The sequence below is a fragment of the Porites lutea genome, chromosome 8 (genome assembly GCF_958299795.1).
Source record: "Porites lutea chromosome 8, jaPorLute2.1, whole genome shotgun sequence".
Taxonomy (NCBI): Eukaryota; Metazoa; Cnidaria; class Anthozoa; order Scleractinia; family Poritidae; genus Porites; species Porites lutea.
This window is the reverse complement of record NC_133208.1, coordinates 16,127,290-16,145,362: the sequence shown is the minus strand read 5'-3', so window position 1 is coordinate 16,145,362 and position 18,073 is coordinate 16,127,290. Positions and strand designations below refer to the sequence as shown.

At 41.5% G+C, this 18,073-nt stretch overlaps 1 protein-coding gene across 1 annotated transcript; it reads right to left on the bottom strand.

The window, feature by feature from the left end:
- Positions 1 to 22: 22 nt before the first annotated feature.
- LOC140946320 (DNA polymerase beta-like) lies at positions 23 to 17,826 on the bottom strand. Its single transcript, XM_073395420.1, has 15 exons — positions 17,684 to 17,826; positions 17,310 to 17,367; positions 16,815 to 16,881; positions 15,561 to 15,635; positions 14,553 to 14,611; positions 14,156 to 14,205; positions 12,836 to 12,887; positions 12,670 to 12,724; positions 11,619 to 11,691; positions 11,042 to 11,118; positions 5,247 to 5,333; positions 4,019 to 4,074; positions 1,503 to 1,625; positions 845 to 861; positions 23 to 650 (listed from the first exon to the last, which is right to left on the bottom strand). The coding sequence occupies exons 1-15, from the start codon at positions 17,742 to 17,744 to the stop codon at positions 556 to 558; spliced, it is 1,005 nt and encodes a 334-aa protein (XP_073251521.1). The 5' UTR covers positions 17,745 to 17,826; the 3' UTR covers positions 23 to 555.
- Positions 17,827 to 18,073: the final 247 nt, after the last annotated feature.

Below are 18,073 nucleotides of genomic sequence, written 5' to 3'. Positions count from 1 at the left end.
AAGGAAGAACACATTATGCCGCTCTCATAAAAATCCTTTTAATGGACTGACAAATGTATTTAACGCCATTAAATTTCTTACTTTGGTAATTTTTCTATCGACTTGTGACTACGACTGTTCTCTACTTTCTCACTTTTGAGTTTATATTGTATTCTTCCAGGTATTTCCACTAGCTACTCCTCAGGCACTTCTTTGTCGCACAGAGGCAGGCGCGAAACGCGGTGACGAACCACAAGAGACCATGCGAAGGAGAAAGAAGAAAGCCGTCTCCTTCCCACCTTCCTTTGCGCGCATATTTTCATGGAGAGAGACTTGTGCTTGGCGATGTGCGGGCATCACTATTCCTCTTGGTTTAAATGGGCTATGAGAATTAAACTAAGAAGCTTCTGCCAGAGAACACCTTCAACCCAACATTAGGCGTCTATGTAGTCAGAAATAACGGATTACGTGCTCGTTCCAGGCCCGTAATACATACAACTTCGACATGACCTACGACAACTGTTTAGTTCACCTGTAGCATAGTCCATTACGAATGTTTTTGCTGAAAAACACTGCTTAAAGATTTCTCTCGTGAGGTTGCTTGTATTCCATGCCAATGATTTCAAATATCTCTTCTTCGCTTGATACAGGTATGGGTTCCCCTGGAACACCTAAAAAGAACGGATGAAAAATTTAACCCTCGGACAGACTACATGGCGAATAACGGCAGGCTCGCCCCGTTATTCGTCGTTTTATCCCGGCAAGGAGCCTGGTCCCAGACTATGATAACGAAAGCAAAATGTTGACAGTTCTGTAACAAGTATGGACGCTCTGGTTAAGTAAAGATTCAAATAACATGACTAACCTGTACTCCCCAATGGTCTGAGAAATCCAACAAAAGGAAGAAAAGACAGAATTAGTATTTCAATAAGGCCCAAGGAAAGGGATCCCGCAGGACACTAAGGATGTGAAGATACGGATATTACATTGTTGACGGTGATGGAGCTGTGGAACGTGAGGATTAATCGATATTGTGGATTTCTAAGTGATCAAGCTACTGCTGCTGCTGCAGCTGATAATGATGATGATGATGATGATGATCACACAGGCTCTTTGCAAGAGATTTTACCAGAAACTCATAAGGGGTTGAACAACCCCTTATGGGTTTCTGATTTTACTGAAAAAAACCTTCTAAAGGGTGTACTTTTGACTCGCCATCCGAATACTTCTCACAATTGGTAAGTTAATGCGATGGCCAACTTCGAGCCCTATATGATGATGTTCTCGAAGCATTATAACATGTAAAGTTTTTCGAAGGACGGTATATAACGGTTTGGAGATAAAGATGAGAGGAAAGACAATTGATTATAACGAAGACATGTGAGCAATGACATTAAACTTGTAATCATTATAATGAGGAAAATATGAATAATGGTACAGTGTTGACGCAGATAATCTTAATTATTTTGACGATATTGATAATAGCGAAAACAATGATAATGATGATGATGATACTAACATACCTTATGGAGTATTCATTGATAGTAAACCCGTTGTCGAGGGCATGTTGGCGCATTCTCCTGTTAAACTCATCACTACCGGTGAAGTAAAGAATTCCACAGTAGTACTGGTCGTTAGGAATTAGTCTGAAATAAAAGGAGCTAATATCAGGACCAAGATACGCTGACTGTCCTGTAGACTAGTCTGTTTCAAACGTTTAAGCCACTCAGTTGATAGAACGCCAGTCATTCCGAGTGGGTGGTTACGTGGACAAACCTCAGGCCGGGTTTATAAAAAAAAATGATAATGATAGAATCATGTTGACTGTGATGGGGATCTTGCCTCAGTTCAGATGATTCTGGTGTGAAGATAGCCAGTCCAGATGAGGTGTGGATGTGGACATGGGTTTCTTTCAACCACGTTGAATTTTTGGGGGTAAGACCTTTTTCGCTAATACCCTGAAATGAAAGTGCGTATTCTAACTCACGGAAAGGAGAATCTCAATGAAGGAAAGCCAATAATGGCATTACCTTGGCAGAAAACACACATTCAAAGGTGATGTTACACAGGACGATTCGCAAAGGCGTTTTTTAGCACAACACAGGGTTGCAATGCGGGAAAAAGTAATCATTCGAAACAATCTCGCAACAATGTTACGACGCTGTGTTGCGCTAAAAATCGTCGTTGCGAATCGTCTCATGCAACATCACCCTAAGGGGACTTTATCACGAGGATATTGCGGTTTTAGGTCAATTCTGTGCTGACGTCATGACTAAGTACCTTTACCCATAAAGAAAATGCTCCTCTAGAGTAATGAGTAAGATAATTCAAACAAATTTCATCAGGGAGCACGCACCCTAATAATTATTTTGGTGAAATTTTCGGCAGGCATATCAATAAAGGGGCCGTGTCACGGCAGTCCAGTTAATTTTCTTTAATTTTGCCAATTACTTGCCCTAAATCGCTATGGAACTTAAAGTAAGGGAAGAAATTACATGTAAATGACAAAATCAGAGATCCGAGACAAACACATATGTCTCCTGAGCATTATTTTTGAAGTTGAAAGCAGTAGGGATCAACATTGAAAAGCTGTTAGGCTGAACAGCGTTCAAAAACCCTAATTTCAATCCGTTTCAATCTACTTCAGTTTTGCCCATCCGTGGCATCTGTTGTTTCTGTTGTAATACTATAACGTTTCTTTAACGTTTAAGCGGTTATTTTTAATGGCCATTTTGTAATTTCCTTATTTGGCTGAATTTCGTGACACAGCGCCTTTAATACTTGAGAAGGATGGCTCAACTTTTTCAGGTTTCAATCCGTGTCCACCGTTGCCATCCGTTGCAAAAGACGGCAGGAAAAAGTTTCGATGCATAAAAATGGTCTTGACTAACAAAACTGGACCACTTTGTTTGGGAATTCAATTGTTTTGAAAGCATCAAGTTTTAGCTTTTTAAAAAGAAAGCAATAGCGTGACCTAGCCCCTTTAATAGCGAGTTTAAGGGCCTGTTTACATGGAGTGGGGGACCCCGGTCCAGTGGGGTTGGTTTCTTTTGTTTTCACGCTCTGGGGAACACAAAACAAAAGAAACCTACCCCACTAGACCGGGGTCCCCCACTCCATGTAAACAGGCCCTAAGATACCACGACGGCGACGGCCAAGAAAACGTTGCTTGAAAAGCAATTTTCAATGCAGTGTCAATGTCTGTCCCGATTACTCCAACTCATTTGCTTTGCCAATGCAAGCGAACTCTTTTTGAGCAGAATTCCTAAGAGCCATATTCAAGTTCAGATAGAGAAAGAAAATTTAGCCGTCGCTTGTTAACGTCCTCCATGAAAAGGAAAATTAGGCATTTTCCCGTCGTAGTCGTGCAGTGACGGCTAAGAAATGTACAAAAAAGCGTGATGCACCTGCAGAGTCGTTGTTTTGCCCATTCAACCTATTGCTATTTTGACGTTCTCGTTGTCGTCGCCGTCGTGATGTCTAAAGTCCCTAAAGATGTCACGGTAATAAGGTCGGGCGTTTAGTTTCTATTAACTAAAAGTTTGCAAAACTACCAGCTTGTTGCTTCATGGAAATTAGGTACTCTGGAATAAACATGAGGGACTTGGGCTTTTTGATGATCACTAATTTAGGGAGCTTAAGCAACGAAGACAGCGACGGGAACGGCAACGGCAACGGCAAAAAGGCAATAGGTTTACATTAGCAAAATAACAACTTTGCACGTGCATCACGCTTTTTTGTACATTTCTTTGCCGTCACTGCACGACTACGACGTGAAAATGCCTAATTTCACGTTTTGTGGTGGACGTGAACATTAGACAACGACTTTCTTTTTTCCAAGCTTTCCTGAACTTTGATAGTCCGTCTTTTAGAATTCAACTACAGAAAAATTGCCAACGTTCGACGAGTTAAACGAGATAGAATTAGCGCGATACAGTTTGAAGCAGCGCGACTTCACTTTCTAAATGACGTTTTCATAGCGCCGTCGCCTTCGTTGTTGCTTAAGCTCCCTATGAATGTACAATGAGAAGCTACATACCTAATGTCAATCCTTCTGTGGATCTTTTCCTTTGCTTTTGGCAAAATACAGACTCCCTGTCAATGAAATGTGTACAAAATAGTCACTGACACGGTTTTGACTGTATGAAGATTGTGGTTCAATTCTATTCTATTAAAAAAAAACTTGCGTTACCCAAAACGTTGTTCGTCTGCTCTAGCGAAGACATTTAACAAACGACAACTGCCGGGCAACGGGTCATAACATCAACCCACACAATGTTGAAGTTTTAACTGACGAAAATTACACCATCAAGCGCCGAGTCAAGGAGACCATCGAGAGTAGTGTAGCAGCTGCCCGAAAGGTGTCTCCTAATTGGTCGCAGGAAACAATGAAGTTTTCGTTTTGCTTCAAACTGTTTTGCTCTGAGTTTTGGAAATTATTTGTTAAAAGAAAAAAATTGAACCATAAAATATACATACATGATAGATAAGGGCACTGAGCAAAAACGAATAAACAAGGAAACAAGAAAAGTCGTTTTCGTTAAAAGCTCATCGTACGTAAGAGATGGCGGCGGTCAGCAAAATCCTGAACCACCCCTTGCAAAAAACAGAAGGGTGAAAAGAGGGTCCTTAATTTTATACGTCGGTAGATCGAAAAGGTCGGCATCAGACTAACAGTGCACTCATTTTATCCCCCTCTCTCCACAAGTATTCCGTTTTACTGATACTTTCAGCTAGTCAAGGCCACAAGCAAACGAAAGAAGTCGAAACAAGGATTTGACGTTACACCTTGGAATCAAACTCGGAACCCCTCGCACAGAAGGCCTCTAGACTTTCAAAAAAGTCCTTTGGCGCATTTAACCTCTCGCGACTTCGTCGCTCGCGGCCTAAAAAGCTCGCTCTGCTCGCTTGTCGACTTGTGGCAAGTCTAAGAAGGCCGCATACTAACTGTGTTGGTCTGGGCAACACGACTGCCTATGCAATGCTATGACACACAGGAGTGCCGCAACAAAAGCTACCAGTCAATCAATCTTGTTCTTTATAAATGTGTCAGAAAACTTCTAGCACACCACAAGCGGTGCCCTAATCGGGATCACTTAGAATAGGACTGCTTTCTCTGCGTCGAATGCAAAAAATTAAGTTAATAAATGACTAACTTAATCCGCATTTAAATAATTAATTATTGATTAACAAATAAATTCTGTGAAAGAATGAACACAGAATTGCGTCAAATGAATAAATGTCTCTTTAACTTACGGTTTCCTTACCATAAATTTCGTGTCCCCCAAGGATAGAGAATCAGTTACAAAACTTCCTTTAGAGAGCGAGTCCACAACACCGTGAAGAAGAGCTTTCTACAAATAACAGCAAGAATATAAGAGCAAATTGATGCTCTCACATCGCTGATGAAGTCCGACCAATTCGGAAAAAAATAATTGAAAGTGAGGTTTATAATCAACCATCAAAGTTAAAGTTTTTGCTTGGTCGCCATTTGGTGACCAGTTCTTTTGGTTTAGGTTTTCACACTCATCACCATTGCTATCTTCGATACTTCCTTCTCAAAGATACTTTGCAACTAAGAATGGTTGAACATGGCCTGTCCACAGAAGCGTTTTTTTGACAATTCGACAGTGCACTCGCTTCGTTCGCACGCGAGAGCGAATTGGAATGCGAGAAAAAAAAGAACTATTTTCTCTTTTTCCCCAACCCCACTCCCCTTCAACTTGCGGACAATAAATCCCTCGCGGTTTTTATTTCCATACGCGCGCTAGACAACATCAAAAGAGAAAAGAGAGGGCCTGTGAACAGGCTAGGTTGAACACTAATGAGTTTAAGCTACTTAGGGAGAATATGTAGGATCTTATTTGTAGGAGTATTTTTTATGTGGCTAAATATCATTTAGGCAAAGTTAAACTCGAGCGAGTTGGCCAGCAGTCTTCTCCCACTTCAGTATGTGACCTACGGGGCAGCCCGCGGGGAATTGCAGGGCTCCTTGTGTGCCCTTTTGCTAGTGTTGCTTTGCATTGTAGCTTTGCTTGCTGATTGTAGCGGATCATTTCTTAGCCTTCTTGCAAATCAGTGCGGATTCTTGCTGATAGTCGCGGATCAATGTTTGCCTTCTTGCAAATCATTGCGGATTCTTGCTGTCTTCGCCGTTGCTTGCTGATCGTAGCCGATCATTTTTAGCCTTCTTGCGAATCATTGCGGATTCTTGCTGATAGTAGCGGATCAATTTTTGCCTACTTGCGAATCATTGCGTATTCTTGCTGATCGTAGCGGATCAATGTTTGCCTACTTGCGAATCATTGTGGATTCTTGCCGTCTTCGCCGTTACACACCGTTTTCTACTCGCCGCATGTCTCTACGTAACACAAACAACAGCCTTGCGGCCGGTTTTTGCCGCTGGATTCACGACTGCCCACTTTGACAACGGGTGCCATCCCAGAAGTTCCTCCTTCTTCTGCGAACGATGTTTGGGAGCCCATCGCATCTGACTAGCGTTCCGGACGTGCCGTCCTTTGCCTTTTTGGCCGCGCCTCCGTGGTCGCTGCCGTTAAATCAGCGCTCTCAGCCGAACAAACTACATTTACAATAAGCGTTCCGGTAGCCTCAAGCGTGGCTGGGGGCGTTCCCACGACGTTCGTTTGCATTCTCAAGCTTTGGATCTGGCTGCGTCTAGTCTTGGTTTCCCCACCAATTTCTGCTACCAGCATCGGATCGGTTAACCAATTGCAAGGTAGGCCAAACTTTGTTGTCCCTTCTCTGTGTCAACTTTTTCGCCGCCGGTATCGCCCGTTGCTCCTTCCCCCCGAGCGTCTAAAAAGCCAAAACGGCGTATGGACGATATTGGCGGTTGGCTGGAGGCCTTTTAGTGTATTGTCTCGTGTTGACGTCATTTTTCGTTCACCGGCCGCGTGTGGTTAGCGTACGATCGGGCCTCTAGCAAGCATGCAGCCGCAACAAATTTGAGACTGGTAAGCTTTTCATGTCCAAGCGTTCTACCCCTTGCTTTTTAACTCAAGTGCATTGCATGATTATTTAGATAATAAATGCGTATCTCGCAATAACCCTCGCGAAACTCGATGTTTTAGTAGCTTCCCTTCAAGTTAAGCCCTGTCGGGCGAGGCTAGGAACTGGTTGGGCGACCCACTGCCAACATCATCGTGAAGGTCCTTGCTTTGTTCTTTCTCTCATTTTTCTGCTGTTTTACAATTTGTATGGTGTTATTTAAAAGTGTATTAGGAAGCATATTTAGCATTATGTCGGCGGCAATATGAAAAAACAAAAACAAAAAACAAAAAAAAACCAACTGCAACCACCACAACAGTACAATTCGCTTGCAATTATTGTTCCTTTGCCCCAGTACAGAGCAGAAACTTTGATCTATCGGCGAGGAAACCAGGACACCAATACACTTGGGTGGGCCACGCTGTGAATTGAATTCCAAACTAGATTTCAAAAAAAAAACAAAAAACGTTTCGACGGTAAAAAGCCAAACTGAACAAAACACTCTGGAGAACCATATTGCGCGACATACACAAACTCGTCTGCGAAGTGAGATGCACTGAAAAATGCCCTTGTATCTCGATTTTCGCTCTTATTTTGAAGCTACTGGCCCAAATTGCTTCAATGTATTCTGGAAAGTACTTCTGCAGTCAATGTTTCTAGCCAAAATTATTTCTTGACGGCCAAAACGGGCCAAAAAATCAGTCAGTTGGAACGTAGTCACCACATCGTTGCTAGGCAATCTTGGATACCAAACCAAAAGAAAGAAAGATTTATGACAGAAGCAAAATTGCAGCGGTGCAGCCTGCTGACAATGACATCACGCTGCTGAGCTCAATTGGGACGCTGTCATGACTGTTGCTAGGCAAGTGCGGATACCAAACCAATAGAAAGAAAGAGTTATGACCAAAGCCAAATGACTCTGCTTACGATCCTCAAGTGTTCCGGGCGACATCACATGACTAAATTATCAATTCTCTTTCACGAAAGGCGCTTTGTGTCTTGCTTTGCTCTGAATGACTTCGTGACCGTTGTCTCCCCCTCCCCACACTGTGTGCACAACATGAGTACCGCGCTAGCAGTTTGCAAATGGCCATGCCTAGCTCTCCATTTGAGAACTGTGAGGGCCCTGCAACGATGCTTGTAGTATTGGGAATTGAATTTGATTTTATCAATCAAGCTGCCCGCTTGCCAACAGACAAACTATCGGCCTTGCAGGGCCTGATAAGCTCATGGCTTCCGCATAGGTGGTGCAACAGACGCAAACTGGAGTCCCTCTTTGGCCATCTACATTATGCTGCCAATGTGGTGTGGCCAGGAAGAGCCTTCCTACATTGCATGATCGACCTTTTGCGCGGCTTCCACAAGAAGGATCACCTGATTAGCCTCAACAGAGAGTGTCATCTGGACTTGCTTTGGTAGCATCAGTTCTTGTCACAGTGGAATGGGGTTGGTTTTTGGCTCCTTCCAGGCTTGCTCCCTAAAGCTGATGTGGCAGTTCCTTTGGATGAAGCTGGATCACTGGGCTATTGAATGTTCCTAAAAGGCTTCTGGGTCCCGGGTTCCTGCTCAGCAGCAGCAATCTATCGCTTATAAGGAGCTGTTCCTGCCAGAAATTGCTTCCCACATTTTTTGGTGCCACCACTGGGGCTGAAAGCATGACTCTTTCGCTCTGACCACGATGCTGTTGTCCACATCTCAAATGCTAGGACTTCTAAAGTTCCCTGCTTAATGCGGTTGCTTCGCATTTTGCTGCTTGGAGTGGTACGTCATAGCTTCTCCCAACATGTGCAAGGTGTTATGAATCAGAGTGCTGATGCTGGCTCTCATTGTATTTGGCAGGAATCCAGGCAGCTGGCTCCAAATACTCAGCCTTGTCCAGCTTCGATGCGGAGTTCTCGTCCTGCTTACCGACTTGACTTCCCTGATTTAGAACAGCAGTGCTACTCCTTTCGTACTCGTGGCCTGGCTCCCTTGATTCGGCATTCCTATGCATCAGCCCAAGCGAAATTCATTTCCTTCTGCTGACAGCTTGGCAACTTGCACCCATCAAGGTCTCCATGCTTAATGGACGAATGGACGCCTTGTCTAATTGTTGTGTTTCTGGCCAGGATTCTCCAGCATTTGTTGATTAAGGTTAATGTATCAGGCTTTAGAGCTCTCCACATGGATCAGGGGTGCTCGCATCTGCTTGCAAATTGTCTCCGTCTGCAAAGGGACATTCATGGCATCAAGCGCTGTCAGGGTACTCCTTCGTCCATGCAGCTGCTTATAAGGGATGAGATTAATTGATGCTAGTTACCTCGCAGTCTTTGGATCTCGGCCCTCCAGATCATCAGATGTTCTGGGCAGCTCGTTTCTGGGGTACTTAGGCTTCCTGCGTGCGTCTGAGTTCATGGTACCTAACCTATCTAGCTACTCGTCATCCCTCCACTTGAGTGTCCCGGACTTTGCAGTGGATTCTTCATCGGCCGCATTGTCCTTGCGCATACGAATCAAGGGCTCCAAGACAGACCCGCCCCGGAAAGGCTCTTTTCATTCACATTGGCCTTGACAAGCATCCTCTCTATGCAGTGCACGCTATGATGATATTCCCTGCTTCTAGGGGGTATTCGTCTGGCCCCTTGTTTTTGTTTGCGAATGGCAGCCTCCCACTCACACTATTCTTACAGATTGGCTTAGGCAGATCATAACTTCAGCTCAGATATCGGGCAATTCCTTCTCCCCAAGCTTTCCTGTTGGAGCTGCCTCTGTCGCTGCTCGCAGTGGGATTCTGAATCAATGGGCCATTGGCCCAACAACGCTTATCAGCCTTGTATTAGGACACTGGCTGACTCGTTAGCTGCACTCTCGCAAAAACTAGCTTCATGTTCCACAGTTCCATGCAGAATCCCTTCACGGCACAGTCCTCACTGCTTCCCGGGGTAGCTTTCTTGGCAGCCATCTGTCCTGGTTCAGGACCTTTTGCCTATTTCAGCTGGCAGATCAGCTAGATTTTTGGAGCGTAGTCGCCACATTGTTGCTAGGCAACCTTGGATACCCAACCAAAAGAAACAAAGATTTATTACAGAAGCAAAATTGCAGGGGCGCGGCCTGCTTACAATGACATCACTAGCTGACTCGCTAGCTGCATTGTCACAAAAACTAGCTTCAGCGCGTTCCACAGTTCCATGCAGAATCCCGTCACTGCACAATCCTCACTGCTTCCCGGGGTAGCTTGCTTGGCAGCCATCTGTCTTGGTTCAGGATTTTTTGCCTATTTCAGCTTGCGGATCAGCTACAAAATTGTAGGTTAGTGCCTTCGTAATTTGCGCAGCTGTGGAAGTTGTTTGGTGCTTGGGGATTTGTTTGGGTGATCAGAGGTACCAAGTCACCCTGTTGACGGGTCCCTCCGTTCTCCAAGCACCTGGAGACGGGTTTCTTTGGGTGGTTCCCGCTTCCAGGGTTGCCATGGATACCTCCTCTCTGCTTATTGCATTTGGCCCCCCACTAACCTTTAAGGCACCAGTTCCCAAGCTCATCATTAGCGATGAGTTTAAATGTGGCTAAATATCATTTAGGCAAAGTTAAACTCGAGCGAGTTGGCCAGCAGTCTTCTCCCACTTCAGTATGTGACCTACGGGGCAGCCCGCGGGGAATTGCAGGGCTCCTTGTGTGCCCTTTTGCTAGTGTTGCTTTGCATTGTAGCATTGCTTGCTGATTGTAGCGGATCATTTCTTAGCCTTCTTGCAAATCAGTGCGGATTCTTGCTGATAGTCGCGGATCAATGTTTGCCTTCTTGCAAATCATTGCGGATTCTTGCTCCCTCTCCTCCCTCCCTGCCTGGTGGTTTGGTAAGTATTTTCTCAGGTAAGTATTCTCTTAGGTAAATATCTCCACTGAATTTATTCAGTGTGACGGTGCCGGTTAGTGGCTGCTCCTGGGGTGGTTCCCGCTTCCAGGGTTGCCATGGATACCTCCTCACTGCTTATTGCATTTGGCCCCCCACTAACCTTTAAGGCACCAGTTCCCAAGCTCATCATTAGCGATGAGTTTAATGCTGTATACTATTACTGACCTTATCAAAATCTCTGTCAGTTGAGTTGAATGATGGGTGTGTCAATAACACATCAATATCTCCACTGGAGGTGGCACCTGATGATATATGAAAAATTGATATGTCAGCAATCTACCATCAGAGATACAATAAACTGCCGCTTATAAGCTCTGGGCTTATAGGGGAGCGTTCGCGCGTGCTTAGCGCGTGCAGCATAGCACCATGAGTAAGAATGAGATGAGAGAAATTTTGGTAATCACGTGACCGTCCGTACATCCGTACGTCCGTCCACCCCATGTAAGCCAATGTCAAATGTCACATTTACTACCAGCTCTATACTAAGACATGTGAAGATGAATTATGGGTCTTTTTTTTCTACTAAATTTTACTGTCTACACTGACGTGGAAAACAGAGAAAGAGCAAGGGAGTGAGAAATATCAAAAACAAAACAAGGGAGACGAATCTTGTTGGAAGAGAAACTTGAAAATTGTATGCTTGGGCTGTTGTAAAAGGGGGTAGCTAGCCACCCAATCCAACCCCCTGGATCTGCCTCTGGGTTGTTACAATCATCAGACAATAAAAGACCATTGTCAATACCTCTTCTGAAACTACCGCAAACTGTTGCAATAATTTCCTTGTCAAACTCTGCAATCTTCTCCATGATCATTTCCTTATTTAAACGAAAATAAAATTAGACATTGGAAGCCTAAAGCTACAACACTAATAGTCACATTTCAAAAGTTTTTTGAAATTACAAAATTAGCCAACGAGTAATGATAAAGTTTATATTTTGAATCAAGTAAACCTTTTAGGCCTATCCAGAGGCTGGTAAAGAACAAAGAGAGTGGTAAGGGAAAAAGACCGTTCAAGCTGCACTTATATGATTAATGCCCTGCTGAATGTCTTCATGCTTTGCCTAGCTTGTAATGATACTCCATTTTTGGGGGTTCATGTAGGTTTAAGACAAACTTAATCATCATCAGAAAATTGGTTTCAAGTATGTTGATCAGACAGATAGTTTGTTTTTTGTATGGAATTTGCATTTAACAGGCAATACACACTCATAAACACGGCCTTAACAAGGTTCCCCCCGTCCCCGAACAAAATTGAGGTCCTTAATGTGTCCAAGATATGCAAAGGGTGTTTGTCTTGTAACACCCAATACTGTGCAAGGTGGGGGGGAGGGAAGGGGGGCAACCTGAACTGCATTTTCTTCGCCTGAAACACAAAGTGTCCCAAATGTCTACAGGGCTCAAATTTTCTCTCATCAACAAAAGAAAATTTGAGTTTCATAATATGTAATGTGAGTTTCATAATGAAACTTTCAAAGTTTACAAGGATTTGTATGACAAGCCATTCAAGGGTGACTGGGTGGCAAGAGTTGTTTTTCCTATATAAATCCTTTTAATTTTTAGCGGCTGTTGCAGCCGCTGTTTTTGAAATATAAGGCTGATTATTTACAGGTTACCTAATTTTCATATGCTCTTTCAGTTCCTGCCAACAAAATTGTTTAAAAGAGAACTGTTTTTGTGTTTACAAAAAGTTGATCATGTGACCAACTATACTATTGCAAAAGGCCTATTAGCAGAGCTATTCTAGAAGGATAACAAAGCAGATGAACAAAGCAGTTCAAGGTTTTATCACAGACCTGTAATTTTAGCATCTCCTCTCGTGGGATCCGTTTCTCAAATTCCTCAACATACCTAAGGACAGATAAAAGCTATTATTTCTTAGGGAGCCATGCAACAGAGTGAAAAAACAATTTCCACTCAGTACTGAATGGAAGACAAGAACAATCCTTGTGATCAACATACTTGAAACCAATTTTCTGATGATGGTTAAGTTTGTCTTGAACTTGGTTCAAACCTACATGGAACCAAAAAAATGGAGTATAATTTTATTATTACAAGCTAGTCTAACTTAGATACCCTACAGTTACGTAGTTCAGCATTAACCACAGCAGGATTAGCTCGTGTATCAGTTGGTGGAGCGTTTGACTGCAGAACGGGATGTTGCAGGTTTGATCTCTTGGGCAGGACCATTACTCGGGGTCTTAAGCCTTTAAGCCCTAAGAGTGATCAGCATCAAACTTCTCCTTGTAATATCAATGCTTTGTACAACAGAGTAGTCATGAGAATTACGGACATGATCACACAAGACAAATTACGAATGTGCTTGATATGTTATCAACTTCTTCCCACTACTTCTGTAGGAAATAAATAGGGGCAACAAATGAGAATTCAAACTTTGATCTTAGGGTTTAAAGGGTTAAAATAACTGAGAAATGAAAGTACTGCTCCTTCAAATGGCTAGACCTTTGCATTGCTTGGATGACCATGTAAAGTGGCGACCCTGTCTGTAGTAGGAAATGTAAAATAGTGTCCTCAATAAAGTGTCTTGGTTCAAAATACATTGACACTCAAATAAAAGTTTTTCAGGTTGACTATAGTCCTAGTTGCCCAGGTTCAAATGAAGTCAGGGTTCAAAATTAAAAAAATCCTCAGGTCGCCTTTTGGTGACAAACTGGAGAAATAATAATGTTATAGTCACCAAATGCAAAAGTTTTAGTCGCCAGTTTGTATAATGATGATGCAGCTCCTAGTATGGTGCAATCCATTGTATTTGATTGTTTTAAAATATCATGGACAGAAGACGGTAAAAATTTGGAGATAAATTGGCTTTGTTTGTGCAATTTGGTGCATGTTTTATGATGAAAGCAAAGCAAGAGAGGATAAAATGTTTGTTTTAACTCACTCTTTTAATTTAAATCTAAATCTTAGAGAAATCTGGCCGCCAAAGTGGCAACTAAATCAGAATTTTAGTCGCCAAGGCAAAAATGTTAGTCGCATTGGCAACTGTATCAGTTGCAATTTTGAGCCCTGGAAGTTGATTCACACCAGTCAATCTCAACTTAAATGTTTTAGCTATGGCTAAAAAATTTTCAGCTGGTTCCTCTCCTGCCAAAGTTGGTATTTCTAACTTGTAATGTTAAATCTGAAATGTTTGATTCATTGGGAGAGGGTAATATAATTGTTAATAAGTACTTATTATTAGTATCAAGTTATTAATTTGTGACATCAGACCACGTACTATATAAAAACTCATGTGCACAGCAAAAATGGAGCAATATTAACCTTCCAGTGATGTTATTCCTTCATCTACAAATTTTCTGGCAGCAGCAGGTCTAAAACAAAGTAAGTTGAAGAAACAAATTCATTGCACAGGCCTTGACACTTGTGATCCATCATTTAGCCAACAGAAATGGAAGTCTTGGTTTATGATTCAATTATATATCCTTATTATTTCAAGTCTTAATTGACTTTGCAGGCCTGAAAATGAAATTCTTAAATTCCATGACTTTCCAGGTTTTCCATGACCTGTACGAACCCTGTTTAAAGGTGACAACAAAAAAAGTTGGCTGTTTTCTCAGGCTATCGAACATGGCTTTAGCCATTACTTCATCAAGTAAGCAAATTATAAGCACTCAATACTCTTCCGTAACAAAAGCAACTAGCTGGTGTTAATACTGACCCAATGCCAGATACTCTTGTTAACTGTTGAATTGCTTTTGTAGTTTCATCACCTCTGATCTAGAAAAAAATCAAGACAGACTTGACTATTTTATTGGTACTATATACAGTGTATTGTATAACTGGTACTAAAAAATAATGCTTTGTAAGGTGGTGCGAACCTATTTATATGGGTGTTGGTTATGTTTTTGAATCAGGTTTTTCAGCAGGAATGATTTGACTGATTTGGATGATTTTTGGCATCCTTAATAAAAAATGATGGAACTTTAAGAAAATGTTATTCATTTTCTTGTAGGTATAAAAACACCTGAGATATCGGGATACATTTAAAACTTCATTTTTTTTTTACAAAAAATGCAAATAACTTCAAAATCCTATGATAGATTTTTCCCAACTTCAGCAATTATGCCTCAGAGCTCACAAGTTTTATATCTGCAAGTTTGAAGTCAATCATGACCATGCAACTCGCTGCACAGGATGCTGGTCAAATTTAACCTTAAAATGCTATGCTACAATTTGGGAAAGTTGATGCACAAGTGGGGGAAGAGTGCTAAAGGACTATATCTCCTATCTGAAAGGATATTATTACTCAAAGCTTTATTGCAAGAAACTGAGTAATCAAAAACCTAGGGCGAATAAGTTAGCACTACAAGAAGAAGAACTTTATGCTGAATGTACAGTGAGATTATCACTTGGGGACCATGATGAAGAAAAATATGGTAATCGTCTTATTTTTCTCATTATCTCCAATGGCAAACTGCCTGTGCGAATGTGGTGGCAAATCTAAAATGCTTGCATAAATTGACAAGTACAACGGTTTTTGTCGCAGCTGAAAAATGGATGGCTAGAAGAACTGGAGTTGGTGGCTTTATATCTCCTCAAAACGGGAATCTTCGGTGCTGAAAACTGGTAGGAGATTTCAGTAGATGTTATATTTTGCTTTGTTCAGATTTTTTCTGAAAAGAAAACGGCTTAAGTTACAGAAGACTGTAGTATATTTTTATAGTACCTTTTCAAGCTTTTCCAACTTGCCTGTTTTGATAAACTCGTCAATCTTTTTCCCAATCTTATCTCCAATTCCAGGCTTAAAAGATTATGAAAACAAGCAAAGAAGTCAATGATAAAGGTACTGTCAGTGAATGTAATGTATGTAATCAAAACATTTATAATGAACAGACAACTTTCCACCGTGACAATTAAAATTACTCAATTTCCTGGGGGATTCCGTCTTAATTATCCAAAAGTCAGTCTATTCACAAGTTTCTCTTAGGTAACCTTGCCACCTTTTCATCATTTTTGAGTTGCAATTAAAATATAAATTAATAATAACACAGTCATGTAAAAGAAACTGTTCAAGGTAAAGCATGTCCCACCAATTTCTCATCCTCTTTCTTATTTTTTCTCACATCAATCTGAACCAGTTGGAATTTCCAAACGGGTACAAGATGGACCCGGTCTCTTACATAGCCATTATTGTATCACCATGCAACTCCTCTTGCGAAAGTTTAATTTCTTGGTGTTACAGATGAACGTGATTACCAAAATTAATGATGTATTACAAAAGGTTGGAAAGACACTGAGCAATAGTCAAATCATCAAATGAAAGCTAAACCTACAGACATTTCCTCAACACCGTGAGACACCCCCTTTCGGCCACTAGTAGCCAGCTGCATGACAAACAAAAAGTGGCTGTGTAATTAAGACACTAGGGATAGACCATATGAGTTAACATGCTGGAAAAACTGACACTAAAAGGAAACTGGAGGGTACATTTACGCATTAATTTACAAAAATAAGGAGAGAACAAACTGAAGCAGGGAGTAAAGAAAGCAAGTTTTACAGCTTGCTGATTGGGCAAACTGCAGCTAGCATGTACCAGCCCAAAAGTCAATATAACTAGCCCCCCCAAAAATTGATGATGATGGGCAGGATTGATTACCAGCCTGATCGCAAAATCTTCTGGCCCAAGGTGTATTGGACACTACTCTTTTTGCACACTGGAAAGACAAGGTGAAAATCCCCACCCCTCCCCCACTCAGACCCCAACCCCCCAACCAAACACATGGTTCCGAAAAGCCTGATGGATGGGCAGGTCCAGAAAATAATTCAGAAAAAGGGGGCCAATACAATTAATTTTGTTGATTGATTAAAGAGTTCTGAGAACATCTGTGTCACCAAGAAAAAAGGATGAGCCGCAGCCCATTCTGTCACTCAATCAATCTACCATTATAACAGACGTATACCTTAGTATACCTATTCTCACCAATTTACGGGCTTCTTCTCCACTTTTGATCCTTGTGGGATTTTTGGCTAATACAGATGCTGCCTTCCTGTGAGCACAATATAACATAACTTACACATTAGTTTCTTTCTGTATCTGTTGATAGAGCCATTAGCTGCAGCTAAATACAGGGCAATATTAAAATGCCTTAAGCAAGAATCTCCTATATGCCTTCCATGCCTTGGTAGATTATGATATAGGCTCTAGACGAGCTGAGAGAGATAAATATTTGTGCAACATTCATCAATAATATATACAATATTTGTACATATTAGTCTTTCTAATCAAAGTCTCCTATTTTTCTCACCTGTTCCATGGGAATAGAGGGCTTTGATGAGAAAATTCTTCACCAAAAAAGATTATACACACAGAACTAATTTGCTGTACAGTCCAGCAAATGCTTAAAGGTTATCTATTGCTCCTGTTTGTACTTTATATTACTGTGTTGTATTGAAGAAAATTTACTATTTGCAATACCTGTATGCATTGTATTTGTGTATTTGACGCGATACATTCTTCTCGTATTCCGCTAGCTCTAAAAACGTTTGAAATTCAAAGAAACACGATTTTCATGATTAGTATAAAAAAGGCTCATATCATCAAAAGTAAATCGCGACATTAAGTTTAAATTTAGCCTATAAACAAGAATACTACGGTTAATTTAATTCTTTGGGAAAAGAAGTTACTTTTGCGTGATATGTTCCTGCCGGCCAAAAGTGCCCTTGGCTGTTTGGAAACCGGAACAACCGAAAAATATTACTGAAATATTTGGAAGTAACCTTGAGCTTTGATATGCCAAAAGGGTCAACAAATGAAGCCATGCATAGAAACAATAAATGAATGAGCCCCACCGCTGAGAAAGTCACAAAAATCACTGTTTGGATTTTGATCTTGTGCTTTTCGTTTGCTCATTTTTACGGCTTACACCGAGCCAAGGAAAGTTAACAGACGGAGGTCGCCATGTTGTTTTTTAAAAAGCGCGCGAGGCATGGTACCAATTTTGCATCATTCGGAAATCGACAATGTCGATGTCACGAAAAAAAGTAGGAACAAAAAGATCGCTTCTCTTTCAAACTAAGAAAATCTCCATTAGTCTTATCAAATGAGTCTTAGTGCGATTTTATTCACAAAAAATCTGAAGGACTTTGTTTTTCTTCGATTAAAAAAAAACATAAAACCACAACATATTTACGTGCAAAGTTCCGTGACAAAGAACAAAACACCGATCGTCTTACGTAGCG

What these genes read in the sequence shown, in the direction of transcription:
- LOC140946320 (XM_073395420.1), bottom strand. Translation starts at nt 17,744, where the DNA reads ATGAGCAAACGAAAAGCACAAGATCAAAATCCAAACAGTGATTTTTGT. An exon ending in GAGAAGAAGCCCGTAAATTG is followed by an intron (nt 15,636 to 16,814) that starts GTGAGAATAGGT and finishes TAATCTTTTAAG; the next exon opens with CCTGGAATTGGAGATAAGAT. An exon ending in TGGGGGACACGAAATTTATG is followed by an intron (nt 4,075 to 5,246) that starts GTAAGGAAACCG and finishes TTTCATTGACAG; the next exon opens with GGAGTCTGTATTTTGCCAAA.